Raw genomic sequence first — 18,460 nt, 5'->3', positions numbered from 1 at the left:
GGAGACCGTAACCATAGCAACGTGTGACAAGAAAAAGTTGATTAACCCTATGTATTTCAGCGGTTTATGGACCTAAATAAAACCCCAAATATTATCATAGTCGTATATTACTCTTGTAACAGTACCGGATGTTGTTGCAGCGACTCCCGCAGCTCTGTAGGCAGGTTGGCCAACTTGGCGCCGATGAAGAAACGCATACTACTGTAGTATAGAGTACTTGCATACAAAACTGTTTACCAAATGTCACGCTAGATGGCGCTGTACCAGGAGCGGTGATCGATTTCTACATCGCGCTATTTGCATTTTTACTAAGATTGTATGTATTTCAGCGGTTTATGGACCTAAATAAAACCCCAAATATTATCATAGTCGTATATTACTCCTGTAACAGTACCGGATGTTGTTGCAGCGACTCCCGCAGCTCTGTAGGCAGGTTGGCCAACTTGGCGCCGATGAAGAAACGCATACTACTGTAGTATAGAGTACTTGCATACAAAACTGTTTACCAAATGTCACGCTAGATGGCGCTGTACCAGGAGCGGTGATCGATTTCTACATCGCGCTATTTGCATTTTTACTAAGATTGTATGTATTTCAGCGGTTTATGGGCCTAAATAAAACCCCAAATATTATCATAGTCGTATATTACTCCTGTAACAGTACCGGATGTTGTTGCAGTGATTCCCGCAGCTCTGTAGGCAGGTTGGCCAACTTGGCGCCGATGAAGAAACGTATACTACTATAGTATAGAGTACTTTCATACAAAACTGTTTACCAAATGTCACGCTAGATGGCGCTGTACCAAGAGCGGTGATCGATTTCTACATCGCGCTAATGACATTTTTACTAAGATTGTATTTGGGTCAATCAACTATTTCTTGTTGTTATTCTGTCCCATCAGCGAGGAGACAATAGTAGCATAGATTGTTAGAAGAACTGCTGTACCATGTTCTACTAACATGCTCAGTAGATGTCCCATTATGGAAAGGTCTTATAACTACCATAAAATGCAAGTTTGGTTCATTTAAATACGAAAAACATAGAATTTTAAGAGTGACTCAGGAGACCGTAACCATAGCAACGTGTGACAAGAAAAAGTTGATTAACCCTATGTATTTCAGTGGTTTATGGACTATTTGCATTTTTACTAAGATTGTATGTATTTCAGCGGTTTATGGGCCTAAATAAAACCCCAAATATTATCATAGTCGTATATTACTCTTGTAACAGTACCGGATGTTGTTGCAGTGATTCCCGCAGCTCTGTAGGCAGGTTGGCCAACTTGGCGCCGATGAAGAAACGTATACTATTATAGTATAGAGTGCTTTCATACAAAACTGTTTACCAAATGTCACGCTAGATGGCGCTGTACCAAGAGCGGTGATCTATTTCTACATCGCGCTAATGACATTTTTACTAAGATTGTATTTGGGTCAATCAACTATTTCTTGTTGTTATTCTGTCCCATCAGCGAGGAGACAATAGTAGCATAGATTGTTAGAAGAACTGCTGTACCATGTTCTACTAACATGCTCAGTAGATGTCCCATTATGGAAAGGTCTTATAACCACCATAAAATGCATGTTTGGTTCATATAAATACGAAAAACCTAGAATTTTAAGAGTGACTCAGGAGACCGTAACCATAGCAACGTGTGACAAGAAAAAGTTGATTAACCCTATGTATTTCAGTGGTTTATGGACTATTTGCATTTTTACTAAGATTGTATGTATTTCTGCGGTTTATGGGCCTAAATAAAACCCCAAATATTATCATAGTCGTATATTACTCCTGTAACAGTACCGGATGTTGTTGCAGTGATTCCCGCAGCTCTGTAGGCAGGTTGGCCAACTTGGCGCCGATGAAGAAACGTAGTGTGCTGCGGAGCGCCGCGGGGAACTGCTGGGGCAGGGCCCGGGCCAGGCTGGCATAGCAGCCGGGGAGGTGCCAGCGGATTGGGGCCTTCTCCTCCGACTGAAAAAATAAAAAAATAAGTAAATCAATAAGGCTCTTGCACCATCCCACTAACCCGGGGTCAAACCGTTAAGCCAGTGTTAAACTGGTGACCATGGTAACTCAAGGTTTATCCGGTTATTATTATTATGTCGTATGGCTTTATTCCTGAATAAACAATTACACTTAATTTACAATTTACACAGAAGTGAAATATTTACAATTTAATATCTAAATTGAGTAGCCAGTCCCTTGCTTCCGGTGTGAGTGCCAAGTCCTGCATGCTTCCGGCAAATCGCCTTCTAGGGCATTTTTCTATTATGTGAGGGATTGTTTGGGTTGGCTCCCCACAGTCACAGGCTGGTGTCGGCGAGATTCCCCATCTGTGGAGGTTCTGGTTACAGCGTTCTACTCCCATTCGTTTATCCGGTTAACCCCAGGTTAGTAAGTGGCCCTTAGTGTTTTTGGTGAGTTTAGTTTACACGTCAACTCACTGCCGAGTGTCCATCATCACATAGTATAAAACAAAGTCGCTTCCCGCTGTCTGTCTGTATGTATGCTTAGATCTTTAAAACTACGCAACGGATTTTTTTTAATAGATAGTGATTCAAGAGGAAGGTTTATGTACAATTTGTTAACCCGTGCGAAGCCGGGGCGGGTCGCTAGTGATATTATATTTTTGCCTACCTTTATAAGCGCCAGTCCTCTCAGTAGCCTCTCGGTGAGCGGCCAGGTAGCCGCCCTCTTGTTAGCAGCCGCTATAGTCCTCGCGAAGAGTTGCTGCGCCGCGTCCCCAGCTACGTCACTGTTTTATCTTTCAGCCTTTGCCTTTCGTCGGTTTACATACTGTATTATGTATCTTTTCGTGAGTTTACATAGGTTATATACTGTATTATGTTTAAAACTACCTTTATAAGCGCCAGTCCCCTCAGTAGCCTCTCGGTGAGCGGCCAGCTAGCCGCCCTCTTGTTAGCAGTTGCTGCGCCGCGTCCCCAGCTACGTCACTGTTTTATCTTTCAGCCTTTGCCTTTCGTCGGTTTACATACTGTATTATGTGTCTTTTCGTATAGGTTATATACTGTATTATGTTTAAAACTACCTTTATAAGGGCCAGTCCCCTCAGTAGTCTCTCGGTGAGCGGCCAGGTAGCCGCCCTCTTGTTAGCAGCCGCTATAGTCCTCGCGAAGAGTTGCTGCGCCGCGTCACCGGCTATACCGCTGTTTTATCTTTCAGCCTTTGCCTTTCGTCGGTTTACATACTGTATTATGTGTCTAATCGTGAGTTTACATACGTTATATACTGTATTATGTTTATAACTACCTTTATAAGGGCCAGTCCCCTCAGTAGCCTCTCGGTGAGCGGCCAGGTAGCCGCCCTCTTGTTAGCAGCCGCTATAGTCCTCGCGAAGAGTTGCTGCGCCGCGTCACCGGCTATACCGCTGTTTTATCTTTCAGCCTTTGCCTTTCGTCGGTTTACATACTGTATTATGTGTCTAATCGTGAGTTTACATACGTTATATACTGTATTATGTTTATAACTACCTTTATAAGGGCCAGTCCCCTCAGTAGCCTCTCGGTGAGCGGCCAGGTAGCCGCCCTCTTGTTAGCAGCCGCTATAGTCCTCGCGAAGAGTTGCTGCGCCGCGTCACCGGCTATACCGCTGTTTTATCTTTCAGCCTTTGCCTTTCGTCGGTTTACATACTGTATTATGTGTCTAATCGTGAGTTTACATACGTTATATACTGTATTATGTTTATAACTACCTTTATAAGGGCCAGTCCCCTCAGTAGCCTCTCGGTGAGCGGCCAGGTAGCCGCCCTCTTGTTAGCAGCCGCTATAGTCCTCGCGAAGAGTTGCTGCGCCGCGTCCCCAGCTATGTCGCTGTTCAGCGACAGGCCGGCGACGGATAGCGTCGCGTTCACGTACTGGGTTAGCAGCTCATCTGTATCTTGTATGGACTGAAACATAAGATAATATATTTATGTCAAATGTTATATAAGGATATACTTTGGAAATTACATACACATACAACACGGACAAATGAAACGTGAACGTACCTCTATGTGTGCTTCGATGACATCCGCCGGATTCGAACCCAGTCGCTCCAGGTTCTGTAGAGTGGGCTCTTTTAGGAAACGTTCTACGTCGTTCTTCACTTCTTCCATGCCTGCCAACAAACAGAAAAAAATTAAAAGTGGATTTTTTTTGTCTTGGGTGAGACTTGAACTCACGGCTTCTGGATCGATACTCCAGCGCTCTGCCATCTGAGCCACCAAGACCTCGTTAATAGCCAGCAAATCTTTCCACCATATGGGTAACAGCATCGCTCGCACACATTTCTGCTTGTTAAAAATTAAAACAGCAAAAATTTCAAACAATCTGTATATCTAGCGAAGTTTTAGGATTGCACAAAAAACTGCATTTTCTATTTTGTCGCCATATAACCTTTTTTATATATTTGTATTTATTTATTCAAGAGCACGAAATAGAACATTACGATACAAGTGGGAAAAGTAGGAACTCGTGTCGATTTAAAACGGTCGTGTTTAAATTTATCGCCACTCGTTGCGAAGTACCTTTTCGCAAGTGTTACAGCGTTGTCGAAAATTTAAAGAGCCATATCGTCGCTATACTTACTCAACCTCATATCTGCAACAACCATTTGACGGAAATGTCGCTTTTCTTTCATTCGGAATACGGGTGTTTTTGTCATCAAATGAGGGTTGCAGATACGAGGTTGAGTGAGTATAGCGGCGATATGGCTCTTTAAATTTTCGACATAGGCACGTATTGTGCTAGTTGCCGCACTAGGGCGGTAAAGTAGCACCATATGTACTGTAAATTACATTTTATACCTTCTATAAATAAAACTCCCCAAACTGTAACGTTTAATGGCGAGGTACGCTCTTTTTTTTTATCATTAACCTATTTTCTTAAATCTAACAAACTAATAATGTATTGTCATTGTTTATGTTGCTAGTTGACGTAGTGTTGCCGCTGTGTTGTCTCCTTGTTTCTCTCTCAGTTTTTGGATATTTTGGTTCACGAGGTCCACAGCTCACACTAGTTTATAAAGTGACATACCTGACGTGTCGAGAGTGATGTTGTTGCTTGTCGCCGTCGTGTTGCCGCTGTGTTGCTGCCTCGTTTCCTTGTTTGTGTCTGATTTTGAACATTTTGGTTCACGAGGTCTATAGCTCACTCTAGTTTATAAGTGACATACCTGACGTGTCGAGAGTGACGTTGTTGCTTGTCTCCGTCGTGTTGCCGCTGTTGCTACCTCGTTTCCTTGTTTGTGTCTCTCAGTTTTTGGACATTTGTGTTCACGAGGTCTACAGCTGTCAGAGCCACTAGTTTATAAGTGACATACCTGACGTGTCGAGAGTGATGTTGTTTCTTGTTGCCGTCGTGTTGCCGCCACGTTTCCTTATTTATTTTTCAGTTTTTGGACATTTTGGTTCACGAGGTCTACAGCTCACAGAGCCAGTTTATAAGTGACATACCTGACGTGTCGAGAGTGATGTTGTTGCGTGTCGCCGACGTGTTGACGCTGTGTTGTTGCCTCGTCTCCTTGTTTCTCTCTCAGTTTTTGGACATTTTGGTTCACGAGGTCTACAGCTCACAGAGCCAGTTTATAAGTGACATACTTGACGTGTCGAGAGTGATGTTGTTACTAGTCGCCGTCGTGTTGCCGCTGTGTTGCTGCCTCGTTTCTTTGTTTGTGTCTCTCAGTTTTTGGACATTTTGGTTCACGAGGTCTATAGCTCACAGAGCAAGTTTATAAGTGACATACCTGACGTGTCGAGAGTGATGTTGTCGCTTGTCGCCGTCGTGTTGCCGCTGTGTTGTTGCCTCGTTTCCTTGGTCTCTCAGTTGTTGGACATTTTGGTTCATGAAGGCTACAGCTCACAGAGCAAGTTTATAAGTGACATACCTTTTTTTTTTCTCGCAGTGGTAAATACTTTTACGTATCTCACCCCCGGGCTGCGAAGGCCCGTTGGGGATGGGGTGGTATGTGGGACTCGCTCCTCCCGTATTTCCTCTGAACTCAGAGGGAGGGGAGGAGAATACCCACTAACTTCCCCTGCGGCGTTACCCTCTCTGCCGTTTTTGGGGAGCATCATGAGATCACGAGTATTCTACCATGATGCTCCCCCAACATAAGTGACATACCTGACGTGTCGAGAGTGATGTTGTTGCTTGTCGCCGTCGTGTTGCCGCTGTGTTGTTGCCTCGTTTCCTTGGTCTCTCAGTTGTTGGACATTTTGGTTCATGAAGGCTACAGCTCACAGAGCAAGTTTATAAGTGACATACCTGACGTGTCGAGAGTGATGTTGTTGCTTGTCGCCGTCGTGTTGCCGGTGGTGTTGAAGCTGTGTTGCGCGTCCTCTGTTGCGCTGTCTTCTGTGTTCTCCTCGTCTTGGGATTCAGCGTCCGATTCTTCTGATTCTGTGCCTGTAATATAAAACATTGTAAACCTTATTTCTAGGTGCTTAGGAACTATTTTTCTTTTTACTATGAAACGCGTCCGTTCAAATGAAAATTTTGCGAATCTGTTCTCGTGCGTACTTTCTTAATAAGAAAGATCTGATGTTTACTAAATATCACGCGGGATGGCGTTGAAACGGGAGCGTCGATTTTTACATCGCGCTAATGAAATTTTTATCGATAATGTATATTAAGCAGCGAAATTTGTTAAGCAATTTCCGCAAAACGTGACAAAGGCACAAACATCAATAAATGAAAACATTCATAATATAATATTAATAAGATATATCGTCAGCTGACAAAACACATCTCAACCTTAAATTGCTACTAATACGGTTCACTATGGCTATGAACTTGTCGTGGTAATTAGTGAGTATTGGTTGTCACCTGACGATGTGTAGTCATATTGATACCTTCGTCATCATCATCATCGTCCTCGTCCCCGCTGTCCCCTTCGTCGTCTGTGAGTTCCCCGGCGGTCCCGAGTTGCGCCTTCATACCCTTTTTACTCGCCGCGTTTCCTACAAGTAAAAGATAGATATATTAATTATACTGTTCTAATTATGTGGATATGACGTCCGACTTTCAATCCGGAGGTCGCGGGTTCAAATCGTGGCTGGTACCAATGAGTTTTTCGGAACTTATGTACGAAATATCATTTGATATTTACCACTAGCTTTTCGGTGAAGGAAAACATCGTGAGGAAACCTGCATACATTTGCGAAGAAATTCAAAGGTGTATGTGAAGTCTCCAATCCGCATTGGGCTAGCGTGGGGACTATAGCCCGAGCCCTCTCGCGCATGAGAGGAGGCCTGTGCCCAGCAGTGGGACGTATATAGGCTGAATTATTATTATTTATTATAATTATGCCACTATTGGAACAATTCTTGTAATATATAATTTATTTAACTACTTTTTGATCATCTTGGTCACAGAATAAGTAATAGTACTACCGTACAGAAAAGAAACTTCCTACAGAAGTTTGACAGCGATTCAGGGACGAACCATGCTACCCCTTTCGGCTATTTAGGGTTGTCAAAATTCAAGTTATTATCTTGTGGTCGTGAGCGCAAAGGGACGTCAAGTTGTGCCAACCCTAATAATGGGGTTGGCAACTGTCAAAGGTTTACATAGATGGCGCCATCATAGCTTGCCCCTTCTATGAAATTTGGCTTAACCCTTCGTATGTACAAGCACTGATCAGTGTGAACGAATTTAAACCTATTGTATTCAACAATGGATTTAAATTCGTGCGCACTGATCAGTGCTTAGACATACGTAGGGTTAAAGGTCTGGCATCCAGGCAGTCATCCAGGGCATTAAAAAAACAAAATTTTTACACAATTCTAGGGATTGACAGGGCAAGCTATGGTGGCGCCATCTGCTAAATACTTCGACCGGCCAACCCCATTGCTCGAAGCAATGCTGAGCCGAACGGAGCCGAGATAGTGCCATCATAGTTTTCCCCTGTCTCTAGGTATTATTTTTATTTTAAATTTAGTAGTAGTAGTAGTAAACTCTTTATTGTACAAAAAGACATATTAAAAATAACATACAACTAGTAAGAAGTACAAAGGCGAACTTATCCCTATGTGGGATCTCTTCCAGTTAACCTTTGAGTAGATGAGAGGAGAAAGTGAAAAGATTAGATTAGATTTAGCACTATAAAAGGTTCTTACCGAGACTGTTGCCAGCTAAAACGACGCGTGACAGTCGCTCACCGCTGTCCGGTAATACCGTGATGGCGTCTACTAGTTCTTTGCACGCCGCACGACCAATCTCATTGTGGCTCAAATCTAGGCACTGTGAATCAAAACAAATATTACATCAGTACTGGCATAGAGAAAAAAATACATAGAGTGCTCACTCCATACATCAGTTCAGACTATTAATTTCAGTGTCTACATCTAGCATCGAGTAGCGGAACTATCAGTACTGCTACTTGACAATAGATGTAGCACCGACCGGAAAGTCTTATCTCAACAGCATAAGACTTTCCGGTCGGTGGCGACATCTATTGTCAAGTAGCAATACTGATAGTTCCGCTATTCGATGCTAGATGCTAATAGTCTTTTTGGTACTAAAACTGATGTATGGAGTGAGCACTCTATGTATTTTTACTCTATGGTACTGGACAGAAACGCGAAACGATACTTATGAGGACTGGCCTGGCCTAGTGGGTGTCTGCCTGTGAAGCCGCGGTCCTGGGTTCGAATCCCGGTAAGGGCATTTATTTGTGTGACGAACACAGATATTTGTTCCTGGGTGTTTTCTATGTATTTGTATATTATATATATCGTTGTCTGAGTACCCACAACACAAGCCTTCTTGAGCTTACTGTGGGACTTAGTCAATCTGTGTAAAAATGTCCTATAATATTTATTTATTATTTATTTATTTATACTGATAGTTTTAGTTTAGTTCTAGCTTAGTTTTAAGAGGATAGGCTATACAAACGTAGGCCTCATTTTCTTCCCTGGATGTTGACATTATGGAAAATATTTTTACACAATTTTATGCATTTTAAACATAGCTCAATTTTTTTATTATAAGAGTTAGGGGCTTAACCTTGTATGAAACCTGTTTTTCGCTTCTAACTCTTAAGGCTAGGTTGGAAGGTCAGATGGCAGTCGCTTTCGTAAAAACTAATGCCTACGCCAATTCTCAGGACCAAGCGGACCCCAGGCTCCCATGAGCCGTGGCAAAAAACGCCGGGACAACGCGAGGAAGATGATGATGATAGCATACAAACGTGAGATTGTACATGGGTCAATCAACTATTTCTTGTTGTTATTCTGTCCCATCAGCGAGGAGACAATAGTAGCATAGATTGTTAGAGGAACTGCTGCACCATGTTCTACTAACATGCTCAGTACATGTCCCATTATGGAAAGGTCTTATAACAACCATAAAATGCAAGTTTGGTTCATTTAAATACGAAAAACCTAGAATTTTAAGTGACTCAGGAGACCGTAACCATAGCAACGTGTGACGAGAAAAAATTGATTAACCCACAAGGCATACCTCTAAGAGTGTTGAGTTATCTTTGAACGCTTTGGCGAGTGTCCGCGCGCCTTTACTCTTGAGCAGGCAGTCGCCGAAGTTGATCGCTTTCAGGTTTTTCAATCTGTAACATTAAAAAAACATTAACAACTTCCATAAATAGAGTAAGACCAAAGAAAGTCTGCAGCGCTAGATTAAAAGTAGTTTTTAAAAATCAGTATGTGACAACAGATAATGAATTAAATAGTCTTGATACTTGTGAAATGTCTACCATATTTACCGTCTATGAAAAAAGTAAACTGTGCATTAGTGTAAAATAAATTTAATTCCAACAATAGATGTCACTATGAATATGTATACATACATATACTAATATTGATAAATAATATTGGGACTATTGGGAGAATATGACATTTGGCTTCATTAAAATGATTAAGATTTTGTAATATCCGCGACAGCCTAGTGGTAAATAGGTACAAAGGGCCAACCGCGAACACCGAAGTTTGCAAATTGCGGGCATCTTTCTCTTTTACTCCCATTCAGACATAATTAGATTGACAGAGAAATTGACCACAATTTGCGAACTACGGTTTTCGGAAAAACGATATAAACCATTAAAACAATAAACATATATTAAAAATAAATTTTCGCTTTAACTAGTAGGTACCCATGCCGTGAGCATAAGTATGGAGGTTGTGGGTTCGAGCTCGAAAACCGGCTAGTTTAGACCTATGAGTTTCTCGAAATGTTAGAGGAAGCTCATTAGGTAAGTATGCCTATAGGTATATCTATTAGGTGTGTTCAATTGGCTGTGAAACCTTAGTCTAAACCAATATTATATTATCTAAGACCTGAGTACATATGGTGCAAGTATTAAGATGTTTCATTCCGCTTATCCGTCATCAACTCCAAATTTTGTAAAGTCGTTTTTGAGCTTGAATCGCCTCGTGCTGATTTTTTACTAGTGTAAAATTATTCGTCATGCGGAAAAGTAACTCCCGCACGCTGGTTTTGTAAGGTTTCACCATGTTTTTTCCGTTTATCACAAAACACAACGAATATTTAAACGATTTTGACAAACACATACCATAGTGAATGACGTTTACTGACTGCTAAAAAACATTGCCATATATAGTTTTTTAATTCACTGTCAAATTATTGCGCTGCAGACTTACGCTTACTTACTTACTGCACGAGTGATCCTATAAAGGTTCCGTTTTTTCCTTTTGAGGTACGGAACCCTAAAAAGCAATGTAAGTAAGATTAGTTAGTAGCATAGACTAGAAATCCTCTAGACGGAGTTTAGAGCAATTATTTCATGAAACCGATGCTGCCAAAAATACTGGAGTGCGGGGGACGAGGTGAGAGAGTCCCGTGCCGTGATTGGTCCGTTCAAAGACACGGACCAATCACAGCACGGGATTGACTCGAAGATGAAGTAAAACTACCGTATATTTGTGGCAGAGGGGGTAGCGCTACTATGCCCAGTCTAGAGCAGCGGTCGGCAACCTTTTAGCAGCCAAGGGCCACATAGTAGTTAACGAAGTTGACGCGGACCGCACTTTGTTAATATTTATGACTTTATCAGACATTGTCGTTTGTCAATATTACATACAAAATAGCCAGGGAGGCTCGCGGGCCGCAAGTGACAGGTTCACGGACCGCATGCGGCCCGCGGGCCGCAGGTTGCCGACCGTTGGTCTAGAGGATGTTTTGTCTGTGGTTAGTGGTAAGTTTAACCTCGGTAGGGCTTCAGCGACCGCCTCAGCCCCTTTAGGCCCGATGGTGTTATCGTTGAGGTTGAGGCAGCTTAACTGAGGGTTCTGTTTGAAGGCCTCTGACAGAGCTGATATACCGACGTGGTATATACCGTTCTGTGGCATCGCTACTTCTTCCAGGGACCCCATTTTCTGAAAAAAGAAAAAATATATATATTAAAGGAAAAAATGGAAAAATTACGCTTCCGGCAGGACTTGAACCCGCAACCTCCGCAATCCGTGCGTTAGCTCTGCCAATTGAGCTACGGAAGCCTACCAGAATCTTGCGAATTTTTCCATTCCTTCCCTCATGCATACACGCCTTTGGGGTGGCGTATAGCGACATCTACCGAGAGACGATTACATCTTTTTAACGGCACCGGAGTCTCAAGTTGCATTGAGAATTCACCAGTAACAATGTGCTAACCCGTACTAAATCAATTTTTTAAACATGCAGATTACGTCTGCGAGCGAAAAAAAAAAAGTATCACTACATAGTATAAAACAAAGTCGCTTTTTGCTGTCTGTCCCTATATATGCTTAGATCTTTAAAACTAAGAAACGGATTTTGATGCGGTTTTTTTTAATAGATAGAGTGATTCAAGAGGAAGGTTTATGTATAATTTGTTAAGGTCGCTAGTTAGTCATAAAACTGAAACCGTTAACTTTTCCGGATTTTCGTTAGGTTATCCTATAGATAGGTTAGGTTAGGTTTGTTTTATGGCAATCCTGAAAAGTGACGCGCTTCTGAACCCAATGAATTATGATTATAGAAAATGCGGGCAAACAATACATATGACTTAAAACTTTTTGGGAAACAATAGAGACCCATCACTACATAATATAAAACGTCGCTTCCCGCTGTCTGTCTGTCCCTATGTATGCTTAGATCTTAGGAAGGTTTATGTATAATTTGTTAACCCGTGCGAAGCGACCCGCTAGTTTATAATATTAGTATGTATTAGTACCTCGGTGTTGAGAGACAAGCAGGAAAAAAGCGGCCAAGTGCGAGTCGGACTCGCCCATGAAGGGTTCCGTATGTAGGCGATTTATGACGTATAAAAAAAAAAACTACTTACTAGATCTCGTTCAAACCAATTTTCGGTGGAAGTTTACATGGTAATGTACATCATATATTTTTTTTAGTTTTATCATTCTCTTATTTTAGAAGTTACAGGGGGGGGGGGGGGGACACACATTTTACCACTTTGGAAGTGTCTCTCGCGCAAACTATTCAGTTTAGAAAAAAATGATATTAGAAACCTCAATATCATTTTTGAAGACCTATCCATAGATACCCCACACGTATGGGTTTGATGAAAAAAAAATTTTTGAGTTTCAGTTCGAAGTATGGGGAACCCCAAAAATTTATTGTTTTTTTTTCTATTTTTGTGTGAAAATCTTAATGCGGTTCACAGAATACATCTACTTACCAAGTTTCAACAGTATAGTTCTTATAGTTTCGGAGAAAAGTGGCTGTGACATACGGACGGACAGACAGACGGACAGACAGACGGACAGACAGACAGACAGACAGACATGACGAATCTATAAGGGTTCCGTTTTTTGCCATTTGGCTACGGAACCCTAAAATGGAGTAAGATCGTAACCGATTGGTACCCAAAAGGTTGCACACGGAGTCAGAAGACACCTCGAACAAGATGGGAGGATGGACTCAATCTCACAGCGGGGCCGAAATGGAGCAGAGTGGCCCACGACAGACCCCAATGGAGCAGAGTGGCCCACGACAGACCCCAATGGAGCAGAGTGGCCCACGACAGACCCCAATGGAGCAGAGTGGCCCACGACAGACCCCAATGGAAAGAGCTAGCGGAGGCCTTTGCCAAGCGGCACACTGAGCTTAGAGACATACTCTAACTCAGAATAAAAGGGCTTAATAGATATACAGTGTGTAAGTCCAATACATAAAACCAGATATAAGAATTTACCCGTCTAATCATTAATTAAGAAGTTTTTTAAAGTTACACTTAATATGACTCCGTAATGATTTTTTTTCACATGTACCAAGCGGCAATGTACTGCAAACATTAAGAAACAGAAGATGACATGACATTACGAGATACGAGCTTTTTATTGTAACTACTAACAAACGTTGACAGTTACTAAAGCTCGTATCCCGTAACGTGTGGTGTATTACATTGCGGTCCGAATTATTTTGTATGGTTAAAATTTTCATTGCATTCCTAAGTAAAATGTATCTCAATATACTTTTTAGGTCCTATGCTAACCACCGTTTAAATATTCGCCCGTATTGGATTTACACACTGTATAGTACCTCGAAAACATGTGCCAGTGCGGTGGCGCCATCGTTTTCCAGTCGATTCCTGCCGGCTATGAACACTCGCAGCTTGGGAGGCCGAGAAGACAGCGCTTTGATGCGGTTTTTTTAAATAGATAGTGATTCAAGAGGAAGGTTTATGCATAATTTGCTAACCCATGCAAAGCGACCCGCTAGTTTATAATATTAGTATGCATTAGTACCTCGAAAACATGTGCCAGTGCGGTGGCGCCATCGTTTTCCAGTCGATTCCTGCCGGCTATGAACACTCGCAGCTTGGGAGGCCGAGAAGACAGCGCTTTGATGCGGTTTTTTTAAATAGATAGTGATTCAAGAGGAAGGTTTATGCATAATTTGTTAACACGTGCGAAGCGACCCGCTAGTTTATAATATTAGTATGCATTAGTACCTCGAAAACATGTGCCAGTGCGGTGGCGCCATCGTTTTCCAGTCGATTCCTGCCGGCTATGAACACTCGCAGCTTGGGAGGCCGAGAAGACAGCGCTTTGATGCGGTTTTTTTAAATAGATAGTGATTCAAGAGGAAGGTTTATGCATAATTTGTTAACACGTGCGAAGCGACCCGCTAGTTTATAATATTAGTATGCATTAGTACCTCGAAAACATGTGCCAGTGCGGTGGCGCCATCGTTTTCCAGTCGATTCCTGCCGGCTATGAACACTCGCAGCTTGGGAGGCCGAGACGACAGCGCTTTGGCGAGCAGCCGGGCTCCGGTGATGCCCAGACCGTTGTTGTTTAGACGGAGCTCCTGAAAAAACGATAAGTTCAGTTCAAATATATTTATTTCTGTAAGATTATAAATCACTTATACGAGAAACAAACGAAGTTTTAGTAATATTAACATAAATTACAGGTAATCCATAAACGAGCATAACATTTTTTTTTTAAATAAGAATAAGTTAAATAAAGAATACAATGATTACTGGGCACAATGGGGAAACGTGACATAGGGCGGTGCCACAGACATCCTCCAGACTGAGCATAGTAGTGCTACCCCCTCTGCCACAAATATACGGTAGTTTTACTCCATCTTCGAGTCAAAGTGTCTTTGTGTGACGTCCGTGTCATAATGGGGTTGGGCGGTCGAAGTATTTAGCAGATGGCGCCATCATAGCTTGCCCTGTAAATCCCTAGAATTGTGTAAAAAATTGTTTTTTTATTCCCTGGATGCCAGCCCTTTAAGCCAAATCTCATAGAAAAAGGGGCAAGCTGTGATGGCGCCATCTATGCAAACCTTTGACAGTTGCCAACCCCATTGTCACCCGATATACATATGTATTGAAATTTTCAGCTTATCAGAAATTATTACAGACAGACAACGGGAGGTGAAACTAAATAAAAGCTTGTCAAAACTATAATTGGGTACTTTCCTACTAGTGAAATCAGCTTCTTTTTTAAAACTGTCAAAACGATTTGCTAATATGGAATTTATATGAAAACGTGTGTCAGTGACGTCATGGTCAACTCGCCTACTTTTTATATTTCTATCTGATTTATTAAATAGAAATTGTGGTTAAATATAACTTCTATGAATTCTTGTTTTTCTATGAATTATCTGGTGCTTTATTTCGTGCATGGTGTGAAATAATTTATTTTAAGTAGAGGAAAGTACCCAATTCAACTGCAGTGTAAACTCTATATAGCGACACTCAAGGGACAGGACACTTTTTGACGTAATAGAGAGTTTTCGTTAAATAGAGAGAAATTAATATTAAAGTAAACCAACTAGAGGCAAAAATGTCGACGTTATAGGGAGTGAAACGTTATATCGTGTGACGTTATAAGGAGTTTACACTGTAGTTGTACAAGTACCTCCAGCTCAGAGCAGACTTCGCTCTGCAGCAGTTTGGCGAGGCCCTCGACGCCGATAGGGCCGAAGGCGTTGTCGCTCAGGTCCAGCACTTTGAGACGGGCGCCAGCGGCAATCATACCGTCTCCAAGCGCTTTCTGGAAGTGTAAGAGCCATTTTAAAAACTTACCACAAACTTAGTAAGTACAGGGTAGCCCAAAAATACGTTGACAAAGTTTTTTCTGTACTTATGAATTCGGAAAAGAAAATTTACAGTGGTGCAAAGATAATTTTCCCGGATTCATAAGTTCAAAAGAGTCGCCACCAGGGATCGGAACTGGCTTTTTGCAAAAATTTCGAAATAACCATATACATATTTCGAATTCTTTTTTACTCGAAATGTAGGACTCGGTTGTGTTTCTAAGTAACGACTTTGTATGATGATATTGCCCCATTAGAAATGAGGTAATTAACAAAGAACGAAAAAATACCGTTTTCGTTCCCATACAAAAAATACCGGTATCCGATCCCTGGTCGCCACCTTACTCGCCTGATCTAAATCCAATGGATTATAGTTTGTGGTAAATCTTAGAGACAAGGGCCTGTCATGCTAAACGCAAGTGTAAACACTCTAAAAGCAACACTTACCAAAGAATGGGAAAAAATAACCAGAATGCAATACAACATAAGTCGCTCTTATGGTCGTCACAACCCAGTTATCAGAATTTGACAAAAGAGAGTAGAGAAATGATAAACTATGCAGATTTTTTGAATGAAAAATTTGCACAGCGTTTCTGTCTCATGTACCAACCCAGAATGACAGAGTAGAATGTTATGTATGTGTGTGAGCGCCGTGAGCATACCACCCCGCTTCCTTTATACGTGCAATAAAGCAGATGTGTCTATAGCCATTGGTTGTTTCACTCGTGCCTTTCCCAAATACAACATAGAACTCACTAGAGCAGGCGGAATCTCCGTCTTCATCCGCCCGGTGAACATATCTGACCAGCGGGCCACTTTCAGCTCAGGGTGGGACTCCAGGGCCTTGGCGATGGCTTCAGCCGCTGCCACGCCAAGTGTGTTGCCCGTCAGCGTCAGGTAATACAGGTCGGGGCATGCTGAGATGGCTGCTACAATGTCTTTGGCTGAACAAGAGAATGTGTATTTTTAATGAAATAAAGTTTATTCAGCAATAAGTAATAGTATACTTACATGTATTTGTTATAAATATAAGGATACTATTACTAATCACAGCACTTTGTAATGTCAGATACACTTCATAGGCTTTTTTTTTATTTTTATTTTTTTATAGGTACACGTTTAATTATCAAAAATGTAAATTATGAAAAAAACAGAATGAGCAACAACTCAAGTAAGTCAAACTTACAAGTGTATCTTAAGCCTTAAATAATTTATTTTGTGATTCTAGTAAAACTTGGTATTGCTAAGTTTGGTGCATTGTTACATCCGCTACTATTTATGATGACAGTACTCAGTAGTACTTACTTAGATAAATTGAAGGAAGAATAGAAAAATAGAGGCAGAGGAAGACCGAGACGTGCGTGTTTGGACCAGGTCAAAGAGAAAATCAACATTGTGACGTATCAGGAGCTCAAGACAGTGACAGAGAGAAGAACGAAATGGTGGTTACTCCACCGACAAGAGCAAGCTCTTAAGAATTATGATGATGATGATGTACTCTTTAATAACAATCATAAATAATCCGTATACACTTCCAATTCTTCCATATCATATGCATATTTATAGAAATTATGAAAATTCTAGAAAACAGTAAGCAATCAAGAGATTTCGCAATTGCGCATATAATATCAATTATAAGTAAGGCTACTGTGCGCAAGTAATGCTCACTACATCATATTATTATTAGATCTGACAAAAACTACAACTGTAATGCTGACAATACATTTTCTGGTTTCGCTGCGTCACATTCCTTTACTTGCAATGTGTGGGCGAAAACGGCCCTGTAAGCCATAAGAAACAACGCGCCAAAACGATCATAAAAAATTAACAATACAATCAACACGTGACGCAACGAAAATAGGTTAGAATGTAAACAATATCAATAACAAACACCTTTCCAGACCTAATCTTACTTATAAAACCCTTTTCAGACACATATCATCCTAATAAATGTAATTTAGAGACTAAAAATTGCGACGCTTACCATCTTTCTCAGTGTCCAATTTAAGCGATTTTCCCGTGAAATCAACACCACTTTGTACTTTATTTGTTTCGTTTAAAGCCGAACTGAACGATTTCAAATCAAATGTCGACATTTTGTAACTTAATTATTAATAAATAATCGTAAAAACTATAAAAACATCGGATCAATACACTCCAAAGGCACTCGACTCAACGGATATTTTTTAATTTTTTGCTTGGTTATGGTTTGGTCGTTTGTCGTTTCGCTTGACTGACATAACGTAAAGAATGTTGCCAGTAGTGGAAAATGATTCAGAAATGAGCCATTTACACTATCAATAATTACTGTGAGTATACTTTAGATAAATAATAAAAAATGAATAACACATTTTATAAGAAATGTATGTAACACATGTCTAATAATAGAACTAGATAATTTTCAGGCAGGTAGACCTGATAGACTAATATATAATTATATACATATTAGGATTTTACCTTCGATATTAAGTAATATCGAAGGTAAAATCTCCGTTTTAATTCAAATACAGTCCACCCATTCCATCTTTTTTAGAGAATATTAGGTCTATGTCAATAATTAGACTCTTCATTTTTCTAGTTACTAATATCTAATTAAAGGAGGTTGAGCTCTCGCCTCCAAAAATTAGCTCGACGGAGACCTCCAAGAGCCCTCTGTCGGTTTCGAAATGTTGCTGTTCAATAAAATGAGGCTTCTTTGACTTTGATGTAAAACTTTAGCGTAATAGATTTATTTACTTTTTAACAGTACTAGGCGTACTAGCCACCCTTGCAATAAAGTTCAATTGGATTCATCAATTTACAATAATGATGTTGCCAGCAATGAGCGCGACCAACTTTGTAAATTCATAAATCAACTTCGGAATTACATTATTAATTACATCTATTCTGTATCCGTGGACGATAATCATGTTTAATATGCAATGAAGAAAGGAACTCGGCTCACCCAAGG

General features: G+C 40.9%; 1 protein-coding gene across 1 annotated transcript; it reads right to left on the bottom strand.

Annotated features, from left to right (window-relative positions):
• Positions 1 to 1,783: 1,783 nt before the first annotated feature.
• Positions 1,784 to 17,701, bottom strand: LOC134660022 (ran GTPase-activating protein 1). The gene is made up of 14 exons (XM_063515719.1): positions 17,495 to 17,701; positions 16,267 to 16,454; positions 15,333 to 15,467; positions 14,116 to 14,268; positions 11,185 to 11,354; positions 9,466 to 9,568; positions 8,121 to 8,244; positions 6,854 to 6,961; positions 6,267 to 6,407; positions 4,010 to 4,119; positions 3,716 to 3,910; positions 3,245 to 3,366; positions 2,641 to 2,758; positions 1,784 to 1,974 (listed from the first exon to the last, which is right to left on the bottom strand). The coding sequence occupies exons 1-14, from the start codon at positions 17,604 to 17,606 to the stop codon at positions 1,786 to 1,788; spliced, it is 1,968 nt and encodes a 655-aa protein (XP_063371789.1). The 5' UTR covers positions 17,607 to 17,701; the 3' UTR covers positions 1,784 to 1,785.
• Positions 17,702 to 18,460: the final 759 nt, after the last annotated feature.

Source organism: Cydia amplana, chromosome 26 (genome assembly GCF_948474715.1).
Source record: "Cydia amplana chromosome 26, ilCydAmpl1.1, whole genome shotgun sequence".
Classification (NCBI taxonomy): domain Eukaryota; kingdom Metazoa; phylum Arthropoda; class Insecta; order Lepidoptera; family Tortricidae; genus Cydia; species Cydia amplana.
This window is presented reverse-complemented; position numbering and strand designations above follow the sequence as displayed.

Excerpts from the sequence above, each read along its gene's own strand:
- LOC134660022 (XM_063515719.1), bottom strand. The coding sequence starts at position 17,606 with ATGTCGACATTTGATTTGAAATCGTTCAGTTCGGCTTTAAACGAAACA. Across the intron at positions 6,962-8,120 it reads TTTAGCTGGCAACAGTCTCG|GAAACGCGGCGAGTAAAAAG; the intron begins GTAAGAACCTTT and ends TTTTACTTGTAG. Across the intron at positions 6,408-6,853 it reads CGATGATGATGATGACGAAG|GCACAGAATCAGAAGAATCG; the intron begins GTATCAATATGA and ends TTTATATTACAG.